This window comes from Panthera onca, chromosome A1 (genome assembly GCF_046562875.1).
Source record: "Panthera onca isolate mPanOnc1 chromosome A1, mPanOnc1 haplotype 2, whole genome shotgun sequence".
NCBI classification, from domain to species: domain Eukaryota; kingdom Metazoa; phylum Chordata; class Mammalia; order Carnivora; family Felidae; genus Panthera; species Panthera onca.
In genome coordinates this window covers 221,215,196-221,236,241 of record NC_138339.1, presented here as the reverse complement: position 1 = coordinate 221,236,241, position 21,046 = coordinate 221,215,196, and the positions used below count along the sequence as shown (strand labels likewise).

The 21,046-nt window shown below is 50.5% G+C and overlaps 1 protein-coding gene across 10 annotated transcripts in view; it reads left to right on the top strand.

Annotated features, from left to right (window-relative positions):
- ATP7B (ATPase copper transporting beta) overlaps window positions 1-21,046 on the top strand; it is a 78,428-nt gene that overhangs the window by 52,289 nt on the left and 5,093 nt on the right. For 5 of the 10 annotated variants that reach the window (XM_060637263.3, XM_078434006.2, XM_078434005.2 and 2 more), the window contains exons 9-20: window positions 241-332; window positions 7,677-7,804; window positions 7,919-8,073; window positions 8,292-8,426; window positions 11,324-11,518; window positions 13,436-13,618; window positions 14,881-15,049; window positions 16,692-16,835; window positions 18,126-18,268; window positions 19,917-20,120; window positions 20,220-20,337; window positions 20,802-20,904. In XM_060637263.3, the coding sequence (XP_060493246.3) occupies window positions 241-332; window positions 7,677-7,804; window positions 7,919-8,073; window positions 8,292-8,426; window positions 11,324-11,518; window positions 13,436-13,618; window positions 14,881-15,049; window positions 16,692-16,835; window positions 18,126-18,268; window positions 19,917-20,120; window positions 20,220-20,337; window positions 20,802-20,904 (1,769 nt within the window). Of the gene's footprint in view, window positions 1-240; window positions 333-7,676; window positions 7,805-7,918; window positions 8,074-8,291; window positions 8,427-11,323; window positions 11,519-13,435; window positions 13,619-14,880; window positions 15,050-16,691; window positions 16,836-18,026; window positions 18,269-19,916; window positions 20,121-20,219; window positions 20,338-20,801; window positions 20,905-21,046 lie in introns of all 10 variants that reach the window. The other 5 variants (XM_078434002.2, XM_060637260.3, XM_060637264.3 and 2 more) reach the window with 2 other exon arrangements.

Genomic DNA, 21,046 nt, shown 5'->3' with positions numbered 1-21,046 from the left:
CCTGTCTTTTCAGCTGAAATGTAATTCATAGAACTTGGTGGTATTGTACCTTCAGTGTGGAGATGACTGCAGTGGGTAACATCCATCCTGGAGGAGCCTTTTGATGTGCACTGTGTGTGTGTTATGAGGGGTCGGCCTCTTTCCGCAGGGGTTTTCTCTGATACCCGCCTGGTAAGCATTGGTCTGGGTTTGCACCGGTCAGCTTATGATAGCTTGTTTTCCATTCTGGCCATTTCCTAGAGCAAAACCTCAGAAGCCCTTGCCAAACTCATGTCTCTCCAAGCCACAGAAGCCACCGTTGTGACCCTTGGCGAGGACAACTTGATCATCAGGTGGGTTGTCTTCATCCAAAGTTTTCGACCAATTTATATCAGACTGTGTAAGACACCTGAGACACCCATTGTGTTCATGACCTTACGCTAGACATTGTGGGGGCCAGCAAAGACTTGTGTGGTCAGGTCCATCCTGTTGATCCAGGTAGTTAATAAGGCGTTTACAGATTACGAGAGCCACGAGAATTCAAGGTGGTGTGGTTTGCTGAATGACAAATGAGAGGTCTAGGTGATTCGTGTTTCTGGAATTGAGAAGAGGAAGGCCAGGGGTGGTCAGGGAAAGCTTCACAGAGCACGGAGCACGGTCCACACGTTGGGCCTTCCTTGCAAGACCTGAGGATTTACAAGGCTGAGGGATGAGGTTCAACTTGCCAAGGAATACAGATGGGAGAAGTATTTTTCTTCTTCATATAGTTAGCAGATACTAAAAATAATATGGTGGTTATTATTATTGCTGGAACTTATATAGCATTTATTGTCTGTCAGACACTTTTAACCTCTTTATAGTACATCTAAATTAAAAAAAACTGTAGGAGAAGGGGACTATTATTACCTTTATTTTGCAGATGAGGAAAGTGAAGTTCAAAAAGGCTAAGCAAGTGGCCTAAAGTCACACAGGTATTCAGTAGTGGAATTGAGTTATAACCCAAGCTCTTGGTTCCACAGCCCATATTCTTAACCCTTACACATACTGGCTTTTAAGGCATATTTACTTATTTTTTTTTAATTTTTTTTATGTTTTCTTATTTTAGAGAGAGAAAGACAGAGCATGAGTGGGGGAGGGGCAGAGAGAGAAGGAGACAGAATCCAAAGCAGGCTCCAGGCTCTGAGATGTCAGCACAGAGCCCAACGTGGAGCTCGAACTCACGAACCGTGAGATCATGACCTGAGCCGAAGCCAGATGCTTAACTGACTGAGCCACCCAGGCACTCCAATGCATATTTAATAATACAGGCATTTTTGCGAATTCAGGCTTCTGTATTTCCCTGGTCAGCCTCGTTTTCATATTCTAGGCAGTGCTTATTTCAGACCTTCACATTCCTGAATTCTCTCTCCAGCCCCACCACTCTCCCCTTTGGACTGTGATCTCACTCTGACTCCGGGGTGGGAAATGCATCAGTTTCCTGTCACTCAGCCTACAAAGCTAGCCTTCCCTCTGTATGCTCCCTTCCTCTCCTTCTGGGCCTCTGCTCAGGAACGTCCCTCTGTCAGTGTCTCATTGCTCTTCAGTGTGTCTGTCTTTGCTGCTTCTTACCATCCAGCATGACTTACAGTCCAAACTCCTGTTGTCAAAGCAGCCCTGTGCCCCACCCCAATGGTACTGCCCGTTCTGCATGCCGTGGCCAGTGTGGGTTCGTGAGTGTGTGCCCCAGGATGGCCGTCGGAGGCTGAGACAGGCCCTCCTCCGTTGCTTCCCGAGGGGGTACTCGGCGAGCCTGCGCCGAAAACATGAATCAGAGAATGAGGCACCGGCCGACCACGGCCTGGAAGCACTGGTTTTTGCCCTGATGCTGGCTTTTGAATATGAGTCAGAATTACAGTAGCGATAGTTGAGATTTGAGAACTTACAGGATACCATTCCCAGTAGCGACCAGTAGGTTAAACTGCCTAATTTAACCCGATCACTCCCCTGGGAGGTGGGTGCTCCCACGGCCCCATTTCTTTAGGAAGAACCCGAAGCCCAGTGGGGTGGCGTGACTTGCCCAGAGTCCTTGGCGGGCGGGTGAGTGGCAGAGCTGGGACAGGCGCCCTCTCGGCCATCGGCTCACCTGTCTTGCAGGTGGGTGGACACTGTGTGACAGCAGCTGGCAGGTGGGGGCTCCACGCACTCGACTGCCGTGGCTCCTCAGTGGTTGCACACCTTGGCTTCTTTTTCTCACAAATTAATGACCTGAGAGTTTCTGGGATGCGGGAATGTTCCGGCTGGGAACAAAGCCATGGACCAGCCGCTTTTACTGGTCGCCTTTCATTTTGAGGTGCTCCTGAAGGCACTGGCTGCAGGTCCAGGGACTCCTGCCTTGATTTGAGTATGAGGGGACATGCGTCTCTGCCAGGAGACAGAAGCTACCTGAAATGGCCCAAGGATGGTGGGGCTCCCCCCGTCACAGCTCCGTGTTTTTCCAGAGATGGTGATTAGTATTTGCTTGTGGACACCCCGTGGGCCCTTCTACTGCCGTCATCACTGTGGCGGTGCCATTTTCAAAGCCAGAGTTCCTTCTGGCTTTGCCGCAGACGAGCTGTGTGCTGGGAGAGCGTCAGTCAAGGCCTGTGAGGCACGATTCCCGTCTGAAAGTAGGGTGCTTCTCCCCCCCCCCCCCCCCACCTTCCTGAAAGGGTGCTTCAGGCCGCTGGGAGGTGACAGGCCCATAGCCACACACTGCCCTCCCGAGGCATTGACCTTCTGTGTAACATGAGGCCTACCAGTGCTGTGACCCCCAAGTCAGCCTCTGCCTGCTGCGGGGTCTTGCCACGTCCGGGCCTCTGCCGGTGGGGACGTGTCTGTGGTGTCTGTTTTCACCACGCCTGCTCAGGCCACCGCTCTGTCCCCTACAACACTGCAGCAGGGTCTTCATTGGCCCCCTGCTTCTAGCCAAGGCTCTTTCTAACTCTTTTCCCACATTCAAACCAGTGGTCTCTTGGACACCCGGATCTGATTGCATTCCTCTGTAGCGCTTCCCTGCTGTCCTTAGGGTGAAGTCTGTGAGCACACACGTGAGATTCGGCGTCCGCCGGTGTCCCCAGTGGACCCAGCCCCTTGTGTCGCCGTCCCTCCACCTCGTTTTGGCCACACCCCACTGGCAGCTCCCAGAAAGGGGCTCTCAGGTCTCCCCCGACACCTTTCTTCTTCCCCTTCACCTGTCGTCTTGTCCTTCAGGGCTCGGCTTGGGGGTCACATCCTCAAGAAGCCTTTCCTGTCCCCTGGCCCGCTTGGCTGTCACTCCTCTGTGTACTCCATGTCTCCACTCACCCTGGGACACCCATGTGGCAGGTGCTCAGATACTCGTTGAGTGAATGAAGTGACTGTGAAATTACACCGTGTTTGTGCTTGACCTTAAAAGGTCCACACAGCCTGGTCCCTAGGCTCCCGCATTGAAGGCTCCTGTTAGAGTGGGGAAAACAGAGTTACAAATCTTACCTAGGTTTGTGTCTGTTCTCCTCTAAGTTTTTCTTTGTCTTTTTACTTTGTGTTAGATGAGGAAGGAGAGGAGAGAGGAGACAGGTGAGGTAGACAGACTGCTGGCAGAAACTCTTAAAGCGGAAGAAATGCTAGGGAAAACACCGCCTTTCCATTAAATGTATTCCCGCAGGGTGGTGTTTTGCGGGGGACACAAGCTTCTGAAGAAGAAACGCTGGGAACTCGCTGGAAGGAGCCACCTTGACTCCCAGAAAGTGCTGTTCACCTCAAATCAAGCTGTTTAGGCTTAGAAAGATGTGGTCAATTCAGATCAAAGGGGCAAGTCACAGATTAAGCGAACCTTCCAAAGCTTGGTAGTTAGGTTACGCTGGGGGAGAAGGTTCTGATGTCAGCTCCCTACGCCCCTTTGCTAGTGAGCAGGCGTTCCTTCTCCTGACACAGGCCTCGGAAGAGATCTTGTGTGATGAGAAACTCCTCTGGGTTGTGTGGATGGGCCCCAGAAGGGCAGGGCCTGGGCGTCTCCCATCACTGGAAGATTTGAAGAAGCAGCAGAGAACATTCTCAGATTATGGAGAAGTCTCCTCTTCTTGTTTGCCACCCTGCCTGCCCAGCCACCAAACAGATTTCTGCACATCTACTCCCAGCACTTGAGACTTCAGGGTGCCACTCCCTGTCCTTTTTTTTAAAATTTTTTTAAAGGTTTTTTTAAAAAAAAAATTTTTTTTTTAACGTTTATTTATTTTTGAGACAGAGAGAGATAGAGCATGAATGGGGGAGGGTCAGAGAGAGGGAGACACAGAATTTGAAACAGGCTCCAGGCTCTGAGCGGTCAGCACAGAGCCCGACACGGGGCTCGAACTCACGGACCTCGAGATCATGACCTGAGCCGAAGTCGGCCGCTTAACGGACTGAGCCACCCAGGCGCCCCCACTCCCTGTCCTTTTAAAGGGCCCTTCTTTTCCTGCTCCATTGATTGTATTGTGGCCATTATTGAACTTACATACTCAGATCTGCTTGTAGCTTCTGGGCAGTAAACCTCCTGAGAGGAAGGCTCGCTTTGTCCTGTTCGTACCCAAGCCCAGCACGGTGCCTGCTGCGCAGAGGCCCGTCAATAGTGAAAATGTCCATTAGGTGATATAATAGAAGTCACCAGCATTCACTGGGCGCTCACTGTATGTCAGGCACTGTGCTCAGTCCTTAACACGCATCATCTCAGTTAATCCTGGAACAAAATCACCATTGTTGAATGGAGGACACTGTGGCTTTGTACTAGGACTTGACCCGGATAGCACCACTGCCCTGTGACTCACCAGGGCCCTCACGAGGACTCTGAGCTCCCAGGGTCAGGGCCGTGTCTTCTTTTGCTCACCACTGCGTCCCTGGCACCTGGTGCACACAGTGGCACATGTGGCGCTTGGTCTGGGGACACTAAACGCTTACTGCGTCCGTATGCTCCTGGGGGGGGCAGCGTGCGCTCACAGCCTTGCAGGGAGGTGGTGGCATGGAGCATGGAGGCAGCACCAGACCTTTGGAGACAGACGGACAGACAGACAGACTCTTGAATCCTCGTTATGCAGACGGTGCTCCTGCACAGTTTTTAAAAAAGAAAGTTTTGATGTCAATACTTAACATCTCTGCACACTTTGGCTCTGGGGTTTTATACGCTTACACATAGCAACGTTGAAAGAAATGGGCATGTAGGTTCAATTCTGTGCCTTCCTAAGAAATCTTCAGGTTTTTGCTCAAATGGGAGTGAATATCACTTACCTCATATACTTTTGGGAAGATTCAATGAGAAAATAAGTAAAAATCTAGCACAGGACGTGCACTCAGTAAATGTCCATTTTACCTTCTCACATTGATAAGGCATCCTTAGCATCTGATAAGAATGAATCATTATAGAATGAAAGAAGTGTGTAAAATAACCCCAGAGCCTGCTTAGTTGACTTTGTCAGCATTTGATCACGAGGCACGGTTCTCAACAGTCGACCCTTGAGCAGCGGTGGGGGTTTGGGGTGCTGACCCAGTGCAGAGTCGAAAATCCGAGTATAACTTTTGACTCCCCCGAAACGAATCAGCTGTTGACTAGAAGCCTTACCGATAACATAAACAGTCAATGAACACTTACTTTGCAGGTTGTTATATACTCTATTCCTATAATAAAGTAAGCTAGAGAAAAGAAAATGTCAAGAAAATCAGGAGGAAGAGAAAATCTGCTTACAGTACTCTGTTGTATTTATTGAAAAACCACGTATATGTGGACCCACGTGGTTCAAACCCGTGCTGTGCACAATGATGTGTTATGTGGCCCCTGGGTGGTTCTCCAGCGGCCTCCCTTCGCTCTGTCCTTCCCTCCTCTCCCCCACCATGTGTCTCTGTCTGTCTGGGGACCGGCATCCAGTCCACACACACACCTACGACCCACTCGCGCCTGTCTGACTCCACTCTCTCTTCTGCAAAACCTCCTGTGAGAGCTTCTTGAGCCGCGGCCTGTCTCCTCGCTTCGCACGCTCTCCTCTGCCCATCCCGCTGGGCTGCTGCCTCCATCGGTTGCTGAAATTGCTTTTCCTTCACACGTCAATTCATTTCCATTGCCCCGACCCAGCCATTGCTGATTTTAATGCCTCTCCACCAGCATTGCCCCTGCCCCCCAGTGTCTCCATTTGAAACTTCTTGTTGGTTTTCTTTTTTATGAAAGTGTGACTTACCTTCACGGAAGTAGGCAGATCTTAAGTGCAGAGTATGATGAAGTTTGCCCGTATCGCGTCTGGGTAGTGACGCCTGCTGTGGCTGAGGCTAGGACATCTGCTCCCGCAGTCTGCCATCCCCACTGGCCCATCTGCCTCCCTGCCACTGGCTGGCCCTCCCACCTGTTCAGCCTCCAGTGTGGCCCTGGCACCAGGGCTTGGATCTAGAACTCCCTCTCTTTTCCACTTATGCTCCCAGGTGACCTTGCACCATTTCAGGGCTGTAGGTACCAGGTGTATTTTGACAACTCCGGGATTTGTACCTATAGCTCTGCCCTCTTCTCTCAGCTCCAGTCATATTTTCTGCTCCCTACTTGACTCAGATAGGCATCCCACACCCGACATGTCAGAATGAAGGTCTATATTTCATCTCTTCTCTCTCTGTCCTTCAGCGGCTTCTGCACACTTGTCTCCATCTCAGTAACTGAGAATTTCGAGCTCCTCTTTGCTTCTTTTCTTTTCTTTTCTTTTTTTTTTTTAAACGTTTATTTATTTTTGAGACAGAGAGAGACAGAGCATGAACGGGGGAGGGTCAGAGAGAGGGAGACACAGAATCCGAAACAGGCTCCAGGCTCCAAGCTGTCAGCACAGAGCCCGACGCGGGGCTCGAACTCATGGACCGCGAGGTCGTGACCTGAACCGAAGTCGGCCGCTTAACCGACTGAGCCACCCAGGCGCCCCTCTTTGCTTCTTTTCTTTACTCATTTAGCGTATCTGCACGCCCTGGAAATATCCTGGGTGTTCACGCCATCTCTGGCCCACGCCACTGCCATCTTTTGCTTGCCCACCTCTTCTCCCAGCCTCTATTATTGTCCCTGCCACCCTGTGCTCATGCAGCAGCCAGAGCGATGACTTGAAAATGTGAATCAAATTATGTCACTTTCCAGTAAAACTCTTAACGTTTGAAGCCCGTACTCTGTTCTGCAAGACTCAACGGGATCGGGACTCTGCCTGCTTCACTTCTTGTTTTTCAGAGGCGCCCTTCCTTCCTGCCTTAGGGCCTTCGCATTAGCAGAGTTTTTCCCCTTGAACTTTCTTTCCCCTGTATGTTGGCCCTTCTTGTCTTCCAGGTCACAGCATGTCTTCCAAGTGAACCCCCCCCCCAAAAAAAAAGAAAGCCCTTGAGTCACATTATTTGCATCATAACACTTATTTAATACCTCGGATTGTCCTGTTCATTGTCTGTTTTTTCTGCAGAATTGGTCTTCATGAGGGTAGGGACTTTGCTGTCCTGTTCACAGCTGTATTTCCAGTGTCTAGTACAGCACCTGTCACTTAGCTGTGCACTAAATATTGACTCAATCTGTAAATGAACAGATAAAATGAATACTGCCACTCAGTGTAAAAGCCAAGAGTGTAACCAGTCCAACACGTTGTCTAGAACCCGACCCGGGTGGCAGACCAGCAGGAGTGAGCTCCAGTTAATTGCTGTGTGCATAACTTGAGTGACATTTGTTTCAGAGAGGAGCAAGTACCCATGGAGCTGGTGCAGCGGGGCGACGTCATCAAGGTCGTCCCCGGCGGAAAGTTCCCGGTGGATGGGAAAGTCCTGGAAGGCAGTACCATGGCTGACGAGTCTCTCATCACAGGTTAGGTGGCTTGTTTCATGTTCCCTTTGGGTGGGTATCACAGCACCTGCCAGGTCACATGAGTGCCAAGTGGGGCTGAATGCATGATGGTTGGTCTCTTTTCTCCCCTTCTAGGAGAAGCCATGCCTGTCACTAAGAAACCTGGAAGCACAGTGATTGCTGGGTCTATAAACGCACATGGCTCTGTGCTCATTAACGCCACCCACGTGGGCAATGACACCACTTTGGCTCAGATTGTGAAATTAGTAGAAGAGGCTCAGATGTCAAAGGTAATGAAGAAATTTAACAAAATAATACAACTTCAGCTTCCTCATTTTAGGAATGACTCCAAGAGCTTCATAAAATCAGGCAGATTTTGCGGAGTAGAGATTGATTAGTAAGTGTAGTTAACGAGGGGGCTCGGAACCCCAGTTCTTGCTCATGCTTGTGGTGTTTTATTTCTTTGTGGATTGTAATTTCCCCTGGTCTTGGTGTTTTGTTTTCATAGGCACCCATTCAGCAACTGGCTGACCGGTTTAGTGGATATTTTGTCCCATTTATCATCATCATTTCCACGTTGACGTTGGTGGTATGGATTATAATCGGTTTTATCGATTTTGGTGTTGTTCAGAAATACTTTCCTGTAAGTTGAATGCTTTGGGCAGTATGGTTGCTGTGTTTTAAATAACCTCTTGCCATTAACCCTATTCTCTCATGTCTTAGATTCATTGGGCTTTAATTACCCATTACATTTATTTGCTTGTTTTGCTTACTTAAGGCAGCAAAGTCTTAGCCAGGATAGGATGATCAGTCACTCTGTTCCTGCAGGTTTTTTTAAAGATCCTCTCAGCTCTTTAGTTAGATGATTATACAGATACCAGTTGGCTCTCGGTTGTAATGCTTAAAACATTTACATTATGTGATCTTGGCCATTTCTGGGGTTGTAAAGCACATATCGTAGGTCACTTCACAATTTTGATGGCATGATAATATTACTTAACAGATTTTAAGAAAAATGTTTTTTGCTGTCTATGTCCATCAATCATTCCTCAACCTTGCAGCCTCCCAAGCAATGCCAAAGCTTCTTAATAATTAAATATTTATTAAACATAACATGAGACCATGGAATATACTTTCTTGAGTTAAAAAGTGATTAAAGAATATGATCTTAGGAACGACAGTTTTATCAAACTTCCAAAAAGCGTGTAAAATACAAAAAAAGCTTTTCTGCCTGAGAAATAGGAACTGTGGTGATGCTCAGTTGGGAGTAATTTTGTTGCCCCCAGAGACATCTGGCAACGTCTGGAGACGTTTTTGGTTGTCCTGACTGGGGAGGGAATACTACTGACATCTAGTGGGTAGAGACCAGGGATGCTGCCCGATGGCCTACCACACAGAGCACAGCCCCCCACGACAAAGAATTATGTGAGCCCAAATGTCAGTAGTGCTGAGACTGAGAAACCTTGATGTACATCAACAGTGAATGGCCCACATGGTGTAATATTTGATAACTGCCCAGTGAGTGGAACAGTGTTTTATATTCAGCCAAGTCTAATGCGTATTTTACCTTAGGGCCATAATATAAGAAACATGGACCAGAGCATTTTTTTCTTAAAAAAAAAAAAAGACCCATAATTAAAAGCACATCTTACATTCTCAGGGTGCATGTCATATACTAAGATGTCACTCTCTGTCTCCAATTTCCTATCTTAAAATGAAAAATGTCCATGTTAAACTCTTCCTGACATCTTAAGGAGACCTCAGTGCTTTTAAGAGTAACCTGGGACCGTATTCCTAGAATTTGCCTGGGGCTATTATGGCACCTGACTGCCCCCAAATGTCCACTTTTGCGGGAGAGCAGCTCCTTGGCATGTGGCTGTGGGAAAAGTCATTCCCAAACAAGTTGGAATATGTGACTTTCTGCTGGTCTCTGCCTTTCCATCTTACGTTGGCTTCTTTTGTTTTTATCTGCAATATCAGGGAGGATGCTGGCGCATGAGGTACTGCATGTTCCTTTAAGATACTGTCACCCTGCTGTGTGATGTCACTTGTAGGGAGACGTTCATGTCACCTTCTAGAAGTCCACCCAGTCCCGTCGGAGTGTCCGGTGTTATTTTAACGAGAATTACTGTGTTTTATTTTTAATCATATCATCTTTATTTCTAAAAACCACAATTATGTCTTAAATACTGCGCCCTTCTATCTAAATGCAACTGTTTCTAATCAAAGTGAAATGACCCTTTAATAATGCACCTTATTTTAGGATTCTGCCTTTCAAAATCAAGGAATATTGATGAACGCTAAAGAGATTGTGCTCTGTATCCTTGATTTAGAAAACATACTATAATTAAAGTGAATATAATGTCTCCTGATTGTACCTCAGAGACAGCCGCCATTTTGAAAAATAAACCAAGATAAATCATGATGTCAGAATGCAAAGAGTAACAACCTTGTGGGTCGCTAGGTAACTGGAAAAGAGACCCATATTTTGTTTGTTTGGAGTTTACCAAGAAAACAGTAGTGAAAAAAATAGAAGAAAATAAAGGTGGCTCCAAATCCCATCCCTAGGAGTAACAATTTTTTGCACTTTGGTGAACATCCTTCCAGTATTGTTGAAGGACTATGTAGAGATATGGGCAGATAATTTCACACTAATTCAGTCACAACACATGCCATTTTGTGGTTGCTTTTTTTATCCAGCAGTGTTACTGATGTCTTTCCATGTCGGCAAGGATAGATACACATCATGATTTCAACAATTGCATAATATTCCATTATGTACATCATACCCACAATTATTTTTTTCATACCCACAATTTAATTAATTCATTCCCTATGGGTTGTCTCTAGTTTTTTGCCATTATAAAAACGCTGTGATAAGTATCTTTGTATCTTTAGCCACTTGTATGATTATCATCTTAGGGTAGATGCCTTAGAGATCTATGATTTTTTAAAGTTTTCATAAGAATGATAAAAATAACATGTAATATTGTTACTATGTAATACGGAAAGTGTAATAGTTACAATTTTTAGGTGCCTTTCTTCTGCTAGATATTGTACAATGCACATTTATATGTTTGCATGTATATATGTGTGTATATATATATATATATATATAAAATCTCATTTAACCCTTATAACAACCAGCTGGGCATTATTGGTATTATTGTCTCCGTTTTGTATGTGAGGGAGCTGAGACCCGGAGAAGTCAAATTAGTGTCAGGGCCAGGAAATGGATATACCTAGTCCGATTCTAGAGCGCATGCTCCTTCTTCCAGCAGAGTTTCATATACCTCTCATCATGCCTCTCTCAGAGGAAAGCCTGTGGGATCAGGTTGGAAAACCGGGCTGGGGAACAGTGAATGAACCATGTGATAACACAACACTGAGGCAGAGTGGAACGCACCATGTTTCCCAAACCCCCGCTCGTCACACAGACTCAGGTCCCACTGCCTGCCTTGAAATGTTCTCATGTGATTAGGAGTCTGTGGGATCCCTCATTTAACCCTCAGCCTGCCTGTATCTGTTTCCTCTTTTCAGACCCCCAACAAGCACATCTCCCAGACAGAGGTGATCATCCGGTTTGCGTTCCAGACATCCATCACGGTGCTCTGCATTGCCTGCCCCTGCTCGCTGGGCTTGGCCACACCCACGGCGGTCATGGTGGGCACCGGGGTGGCCGCCCAGAATGGCATCCTCATCAAGGGAGGCAAGCCTCTGGAAATGGCCCACAAGGTTGGCCTTGCTCTCCTGCCTGTCCTTTGGGGTCTTGGCTGGAATGACTTTGTAGCTGTTGCTGTGTGATTTTTTTTTTTTTGAAACTTAGTCCTCGTGAAAATGGTATCTGTTTAAATTCTGTATTAAGAGGACAACCTGGAAGAGGCTCGAGGGCACTCCGTTAATTAAATAAAACAGAAAGCCAGGACTGACGGGGAATGATAGCAACAACAGCTAAGAGTTGTAAGATTAAATACAAATTGATTTCGTCTCATTAACAACTCTTTGAGGTGGGTGCTTATTATTCCCGTTTTGCAGATGAGGAAGCTACAGCGGGAGGAGGTGAGGCAATTTGCCCAAAGGCCTACAGCTTTGGCAGAGCTGGGACTCTCGCCCGGGGAGCCGGGCTCAGACAGTACTGGAGCACAAACATGTGATTAGCAGAGGGATCCTCACTCCCGGGAGTGGAATAGGCAGCAACCGTGTTTATGAAGAATCTTTCTTCGGCCCAACATGCCCATCCCTAACCTTCCGTCCCTCCGTTTATTTACGTTTGTTGAGCATTTACTTTGTGTGTGTGGGTCCTGTCCTAGGCCCTGGCAATGGCCATGGGCCTCTGCTGTGAGGGAGCTCACACGTTAGTGGGAGAGGCAGGTGTGGAGTATGCAGACCACAGATCCGTGAGAGCGTGTGAGGCTGGCAGGGTGGTTTAGCAGGGACCTAACCTGCACTTGTGTGTGTCGGCCTGGGGGTGAGTGGGTGCAGAGGCAGGAAAGGAAGTACAGGGGGTTCACCTGGGACCAACCAGTAGAGCCAGAGTGAGCCAGACAGCGGAGGTCGGGAAGGATGTTCTGGCAGTGGAACAGCCTGGGGAGGCTGTACTGTCCTATCATAGGCTCCGTAAGATCAGGGACTGGGAACTCTTTTCTCACCGTTGTGTCCCCACCATCTTGCCCAGGGTCCGGCACATCGGAAGCGCTCAGCGGTTACTTGCTGAATAAGTAATGAGGAACCAGAAGGAAATGAGAGAGAGAGAGACTGACAGGAGAAGAGGCTGCTGAGGGAGAAAGGCAGGGAAGGCAGGGCCTGGGAGTTTCTGTCAACTCCAGATTGGATCCGGAACTTAACCCCAAGAACAGCAAGGGGCCGTGGAGGGGTCTGAAGCCCCGCAGGATGGAACTGGGTTACTTGTTGGGAAGACCGCTGTGCCTGCAGAGTGGAGGGAGGGACGAAAGGCGGCAAGAATTGTTGGAGGAAGAGCAGTTGAGTGCGTTGCTGAGGCTGGCGCTCGGCATCAGAAACAAAGAGCTGAGTGTTGTTTGCTAAGTGAGGGAGAGCCGGGCCTGTGGGGCAGTCTGGGCACGGCGAGCAGCTGGCCTTCGACGGGGCCTGGGGGAGTGTGGAGTTCAGGGGTCGCTGGGCTGTGGCCGCGGACCCAGGGACCGACCAGCAGAGCCCAGACCCGTGGGGACCACGGACCCAGTGGGACAGGCGGAGAAAGTGGCTCCGGTGGTTGGTTACAGGGCCAGGGGCACCGCCTTCCCCTCCCTCCAGCTGCAGCGTGAGCGCCTTATTCTCAGGCGGCCGCAGAGACACTGCAGGGCGCTGACACGGACAGACGTGCGTGGTGGCATTGCCCAGAAGACGGTGCCATGCCATCTCCTGTCACACTGGAGTGACAACTTCTGGCTCGACCTGGCAAGGGTTAAGTCACAGCGTGGATTGTTCCAGCTGGACTGAGAGGGAGACAGTGTCTCTGTCGCGGGAGTGCGTGAACCCGGGATTGATCGTGGAGGATTGAGTTAATGGAGTCGTGAAGGGATGTTACTCACTCGAGCTTAGTTGAGTGGAGTTCTGCCTCAAGGTTGTGTGGACTCTTCAAGTCCCTTCCATCTGTATACGTGATCACCAAGGTGTGGTTGGTTGTTTTGGCAGATAAAGACTGTGATGTTTGACAAAACTGGCACCATTACCCACGGGGTCCCCAAGGTCATGAGGGTCCTCCTGCTCGCGGATGTGGCCACGCTGCCCCTCAGGAAGGTTCTTGCTGTGGTGGGGACTGCGGAGGCCAGCAGCGAGCACCCCCTGGGTGTGGCGGTCACCAAGTACTGTAAAGAGGTATGTCGACTTGGGCATTGCTCGCCCCGCCCCGCGCCCTCCCCTTCCTCCACCTCCCCCGCTGTCACCGGCTGGGCTGGAAGCCTCCAAGCGCCTTCCTCCTCACAGGCCTTTTCTCCTTGACCTCTGTAACCTGAGTCAGCTGCCTTCCGGGAGGCCTTGGCTTGTGGGGTCTGGAAACCCCTCAGCAGCCCCTGCGGAGCAACAGGTTGGAGATACGGCTCACAGCGCTGGGTCCCTCATCCCGTTGCCAGATTATCACAAAAGCAGTTCAGCATTAACACTCATTTACTGAGAACGTACCGAGCTTCTGTGCTCTGGGAGCTGGTGGTCGGGTGGGAAGGACAGATGGAACAGTTCGGTCCCTTACGAGCACTTAGTGCAAGAGGGATACGAAACCAAATGAGGGGTCGGGGTGAAGCAAGGAGGGAGCCCTCAACTGGGGACGGGGAAATGGAGAGGAACCAGCAGCCGTGAGCGAAACGCCCCGTGGGTTCTTGGCAGTCAATGGGGAAGCGGTCATCCTTCGACCTCTCCAGAGGAAAGGCCTGTGTAGTTTTCCGTTTTCAGTCTAAACATAGAGGCAGCGGGATGTGCCAGAATATTGCCCTGAAAAATTTTAAACGGTCTGGGCGAATAGGATTATGTGAATGTAGAAAGGTGGTGTGGATGCCTGGGGGAAAAGTGGACAGCTCCACCTGGACAGGGACTCTTCCAGAAATCTCCTTTGGCATTTTGTGTAGGGTCCTTCGGACCACCATGTCCCCTCTCTCCTGATGTTTCAGGATGAGCTGTGCTCTCTCAGCACTTCTCTGCTGTGTAGTTAACCCAGATGAAACAGCTCCTCAGTCCTTTCTCCTGCCACTGTCCTCGTCCCCCAGGGTCTGTAAAGGTGTGGTTACCCTCCTGCTGGGCTCAGAGCGGCTCTGTTACCATTTCCCCATTCCATCGTTTTCATGAAATGATTTGCAACATAAAAATAATCTTTCCTCTTTTTGCTCTCCCACCTCCTTTAATTTGAGGCATTTGCTGTGAACTGCTCTCCTCCTTTCAGTCTGCCCTTTGTCCAGTATCATGAGGCATCAGTTTAATAATCATAGTGTCGGTGTCGGATAAGAGAAGGGATTGCAGAGTTACTAGTCCGTCTCCTCCCCTTCCCGGTCCTGCTTACCCCTCAGTTCTGGCTGGTGCTTTGCCTTCCTGCCCCGCTCCCGGGTCTGTCCTCCTTCCTACTCACCTCCCCTCCTTCCCTGCCTCCACAGGAGCTGGGAACAGAGACCTTGGGGTACTGCACAGACTTCCAGGCGGTGCCAGGCTGCGGAATTGGCTGTAAAGTCAGCAACGTGGAGGGCATCGTGGCCCATGGCAAGCGCCAGTGGAGCACACAGGCTGGGGTCTCAAACAACGTTGGCGGTGTCCCTGAGGAGACAGGTACCCCTGGCTCTCGTCTCTCTGCCCGGCCTGCCAGGGGTGGGGTCCGGCCGGGTCAGGTGGCGGCATGCCAAACCAGGGAGCCCGGGCCAGCACCGCTGGGTCCCCTGCTATGGATGGGGGTGGCTCATGGCTGGGGTGCCGCATGCCCGCCTCCCCCAGGAAGACCTGTGGCTTCTCTGTTGTGTTCTCTGATGCATCTGAGTCTTGACGCTACTGAAATTCATAGAGGGTTGTTTCTGCGACCCGTAATCTTGAGTCTCCTCTTTTTCATCCCAAGTGGGTCTTCTCCTAAGCTACAAAGCAGACAGATGGGAATTCTGCTTTTGCCCTTCCCGTCTCCCTCCCGTGCGGTGGAGCTCTGATGGGATGTGTCATGTTTACAGAGCTGGCGGCAGAGAATGCAGAGGGGAATGGTCTGCCCAAGCCAAGAAGGGGTACTGCGTGGAGCGACAGCTGTCTTCAAATAGCGGCTTTTCTGACTCTAAGCATAGCTTGCTAGCCACCGCCGTAAGAGTGTAGAAACCCTCCCAACCCCAAAACCCCGTGTCTAGTATTCTCTCTTAAGTGCATTGGTAGTTCAGTCTTGCTTGGGAATGCATATTGCTAGAAGCCACCTGCCACCTTCTAGCAGTTTAGAACCCTAGAGTGACCCTTCCATTTAGCTTCCGGGGACTGGTCTGTGTGGTGACACCTAAGTTAGTGGCACACAGAGTTAAAAGGTGACAGGAGATGGGGTGCCTGGGTAGCTCAGTAGGTTAAGTGTCCGACTTCAACTCAAGTCATGATCTTGTAGTTAGTTCAAGCCCCGCATCAGGCTCACTGCTGTCAACACACCCGCTTCAGATCCTCTGTCCCCGTCTCCTCCTCCCCAGCATGTGTATGTGTGTGTGTATGTGTGTGTGTGTGCGCTCTCTCTCAAAAATAAATAAACATTTAGAAAGAAAAAGGGTGAGGGGCACCTGGGTGGCTCAGTTGGTTGAGTGTCTGACTTCAGCTCAGGTCATGATCTTGCAGTTCATGAGTTCGAGCCCTGCGTCGGGCTCTGTGCTGACAGCTCGGAGCCCGGAGCCTGCTTCAGATTCTGTGTCTCCCTCTCTCTGCCCCTCCCTCCCTCTCTCTCTCTCTCTCTCTGTCTCAAAATAAATAAACATTAAAAAAAATTTTTTTTAGTAAATCTTTAAAAAAAAAAAAAGGTGACAGGGGAAGACTCGCCTAGACTTTTAGGAGGAACAGCTTTAAGACATTTCCTAGATAGAGACTAGTTATTTGCTGATGCCCCTTGGGCCAGGCATCTGTACCAAGCTACAATTGCTGCTTCAAATCTCTGCAGAAAAAGAACCAGCAGATACCTCTTAAAGGCAAATACACTGCCTAATGGTTAATGGGCTCATAACATTTTCACACGTACTGCATGTAGCTTTTAATCCAGCCCCTTTTAATTCACACGCTCACATTCCACACATTAATTACTCTTTTTTCCCTGGTCCTTCAAGGATGGTGCTACGAGAGGGGCTTACTAGGTACAGTTTTTCAGAACGGTTGAAAGGACATTCTGCTGTTCAAAGGATCCCACGGTTTTTAGTCCTTTCTCACAGTAAAATTGGACTCTTTGGGAATAACCACAAACTCTTTTGAACAGATGCAACCCCCCAGACCTTCTCTGTGCTGATTGGGAACCGCGAATGGATGAGGCGCAACGGCTTAACCATTTCCAGCGACATCAGTGACACTATGACAGATCACGAGATGAAAGGCCAGACAGCCATCCTGGTGGCCATAGATGGTAAAACGCCCCACCCACCCCTGACTTCTGCTCTCAGAAACGAAGTTTCTTAGGGCTATCTGGCAAAAATAGACTTTCTCGGGTTTTTTTTTTTTTAAATATATTTTCCTGTCTGTTAATTTAAATTCTATAGCCCAAAAGGCTGCCTTGCCAGTTTTTCACTTCGTTCTCGGTCTGGAGGTGTCTCTCTCATTGTGTCCCTCCTTCCCCGACACCCAGAGCGAGGCGGTGTCGGCCTCCTTGGTCTTACGTTCTGCACTGCCCTCGCTGTCATCGTCTGCGTCCATCTGAGCCCGACGTTCGGTCACCCGCCTCCCCCATCACTGCAGACGCAGCCGCGGTTTGCTGTCCGGGAAGGTTGGCCACGGGGTGCCCTCCAGTAGCGAGACCCACTGCCCGCTCCACCGAGCTCTCCAGGATTGCATGTGCCTCAGTCCTCAGGTTATGTCCGCGGCTTCACGCCTCAGTGCATTGGAACCTTCCTTTGCTGGTGTTCCCTCTTATAGAAGTGAAAATGTATGCAGATGAGCAACAGAAATTATTCTCCTTTTTACTGCTGCAACCAGACATGTCCTCTGTCACTCTTTTCTCCTGCTCACACCACCATGCCCTTTCCAAAGTCCTTATAAGCCCACAGTCCCCTCAGCTCCTCAGACCGGAATCTGCTCGGCTGAAGGGGCCGTGCCCTCGGTCACACCACTTGCCCGCATCTGACCCCCCCGCACCCCAGTCCTTGAAAGCCTTCCTGCCTCAGGATCCGAAGATTCACGCAAAACAAAACAAAACAAACAAAAAAGTTATACAGAGATGCGTTCTATAGGAAGGAAGAGAAAAAGGAAGGACTGATTTTCTGTTTGGACATTCATCACTTTTAAGTAGCATCTGTTGTACTTATTCCGACTCTCATGTTCCAAAAACAATAGCTAACATGCATTGCGTTATTATGACCCAGACACTCTGCAAAGTGATAGATGTTCCTTGCAGAATATTTGGAAGATTCTGAGAACTATAAAGAAGAAAATGAAATTACTCCTTATCCTAGCCTTCGGAGAGCCACTGTTAGCATTTCATGTTCCTTCCAGACTTTTGTATGCATCTACAAATGTAGGTAACTTTTAAGAATGCAGAATCAAAGCCACGTTATGTTTTGTACTTTGGTGCTTTGCTTTCGCATGTGATGTTGCATTATAGAAACCATCACCGGTAGTGGAGCCTCCTTTCTTTCCTCCTTTGCCCCTCGGGCCACCCAGCGCCCGCCATTGAGGACTCACCTGAGGGTGTCCCCTGCAGGCGTGCTCTGCGGGATGATTGCCATTGCGGATGCTGTCAAGCAGGAGGCAGCCCTGGCCGTGCACACGCTGAAGAGCATGGGCGTGGACGTGGTTCTGATCACTGGGGACAACCGGAAGACCGCCAGAGCCATTGCCACCCAGGTGGGGGCTGGGGGCCGGGGATCTTTGCCCTTTCAAATTGATCTTAAGCCCACTGGAGCAGTTTGAGGGGGAAAAGTCAGCTACAGCCAGCGCATCCAGTGCCCCACCTTGCATCTGGTCTTTCCCTGTGCTGGGTGCGTTTCTCTCCTCATGCTCTGTTCTGGCCCGAGCTGTGCAGCATCCCACGGGAGACCACTGTGCTGCCGTTGCAGAAGGCAATTCCAACGTCCTCTGCGTCTGTATCTCCAATGGGGAAAAAAAAATCATGGCTTGAGAGTTGAAATACACAACTTTCTAGATTTGGGGTTTAAGGGAATGTTTTGTCAGCTCAGCTCTTTTTTTTTTTTTAATGTTTATTTTTGAGCGAGAGAGAGAGAGTGCACGCATGAGTGGGGAAGGGCAGAAAGAGAGGGAGACACAGAATAGGAAGCAGGCTCCAGGCTCCGAGCTGTCAGCACAGAGCCTGAAGTGGGGCTCGAACCCAAGGACCGTGAGATCACGACCTGAGCCGAAGTCGGACGCTCAACCGACCAAGCCACTTGGGTGCCCCAGCTCAGTTCTTCCCAAGCGTGTGCAGCTGACACGGCTGGGTCGCGGGCAGTTCTCCAGCAACGCTCACTCCTAGGCACTGCTTCCTGTCTGCCCGACTCCGCCCAGGCCGATGGCTCCGGTGCAAATTCCTAAAAATTACACAGCCTCCCCAAAGAGGTGTAAAGTGTATGTTTTTGAAAATGAACTGCTTCCTATAAGGGAAGCCCCAGTACCTCTCTATACGTGGCCTTCCTTGCTAACGATGGTCTTGTTGAGTACCCATGCCTCTTCCTGGTTAAAAATCATTTATCAGTTCAGCAAGCACTTCCTAAGCACCACCTATGTGACAGGCTACAGAGCAGAGTGAAGAGGGCACCTGCCCTCCAGCAGCTCACTGCCCTGGGGGGAGGGTGGACCAGTGGCCAGGGTTGAACTGAGGGCTCAGTTCTCCAACAGAAAAGTGCACAGGACATGTGGGGGATGCCAGATCACACCCCCCACCCCCGCCCTGGCAAGGGCTGGAGACCCCTTCCCAGGGGAGGAAATGCTTGAGCAGGGGTGGTCAGATGAAGAAAAGGGGGAGGGATGGAGAAAGGGTAACTGACGGATCCAGGACAGAGCAGGCAGCCTGAGCTCCCCAGCAGTGGGCTGGAGAGCTGCCAGGAGCTGAACGGGGCAGAGTCCAGGCTGGGCCTGCTGGGCCACAAGGCAGAAGGTCAGAGACACGCAGAAACCAGTTATGGGGGGGGGGGGGGCCTTGGGAGGCAGACCAAGGAGTGCGGTTGTCATCCTAAGGGGAAGTGGGAGCCACTGGAAATCTTTAAGCAAGAGAGTAGCGTGATCGGCTGACCACTGCTTCGGGAAGACCACGGTGGGCATAGGGGGAGGGGAGGCTGGGAGGTGGGCAGGGAGACCCGCAGGGGCCTAAGCCTCCGTGGAAGTGGGGGAGGGCACCAGGATGGGCACGCGTGCCCTGGGATCTGCAGGGTTTGGTGACTGACGTCATTGACTGGACCGGGGGAAGATGACTCACACATTTCTGCTACTGTTCACCGTCCTTTGCCAACAGCAGGTGTCGTGTATTTGTTCCTTGACTTCTCTTTTCCTTTCCCTTTAGGTTGGCATCAACAAAGTCTTTGCAGAGGTGCTGCCTTCTCACAAGGTGGCCAAGGTCCAGGAGCTCCAGAATGAAGGGAAGAGAGTCGCCATGGTGGGAGATGGGGTCAACGACTCGCCGGCCTTGGCCCGGGCCGATGTGGGCATTGCCATCGGGACAGGCACAGATGTCGCCATTGAGGCTGCTGACGTTGTCCTCATCAGAGTGAGCTTGGCTCTGTCTTCTCCCGCCCTGTTGTCCAGGTCATGGGAGTGGTGAGGGCCGTGGGACAGACTCCTGACTGACCGTGTGTTCCTCCTACAGAACGACTTGCTCGACGTGGTGGCGAGCATTCACCTCTCCAAGAGGACCGTCTGGAGAGTACGACTCAATCTGGTGCTGGCATTGATTTATAATCTGATCGGGATACCCATCGCAGCAGGTAGGGTGGCTCTCACCTGTTTGCTGACCTTTGACTCCAGCTTCTTTGACAGCAGGCTTCTGTCTGCCTGCTGGGTTCCTGCCAGCCTAGTGGGTAACCTGCTTCACTGGCTGCCAGAGTGTTTTAGAAAGAGTTTGGTTTCATTATGTTCTCTGCTTCATAAGTCTCTAAAGGTAAACGAAAGCTGCAAAGAGGGTCCCTGGGGTTCCCTGCTCCCTTGGAGCTCCTCCTGAAACCCGCGATGCCATTTGGGCACCGTCCCGGGAAGGCCAGGGTGGGTGGGTGAGCCCAGTCCCTTTGACGGCACCCCTACCCAGCTCTGAGACTGCCTGTTGGCACATGGTCATGACGTGGCAGCAGGGGCTTCTGAGCCACCCCAAGGAGGAGAACTTCACAGTGGGCAGCCCAAAGCGGTGCCCCTCGCCTCTGGGCTGTGGCGTGAGTGTCGTCCTTCCCTTGGCCAGGGGTCTTCATGCCCATCGGCATCGTGCTACAGCCGTGGATGGGCTCAGCGGCCATGGCGGCCTCCTCCGTGTCTGTGGTTCTCTCGTCGCTGCAACTCAAGTGGTGAGTCCCCGGAGGCGGGAGCATGTGCCACGGCGGCACCCCCCAAGCCTTCTCCCTCCACCCAGCCACCCCTTTCCCTCTGCCTCCTGGGCTGGCTGGATGTGTGCCATGTGCAGGTTCCCAGCGCACCTGAGGCAAAGAC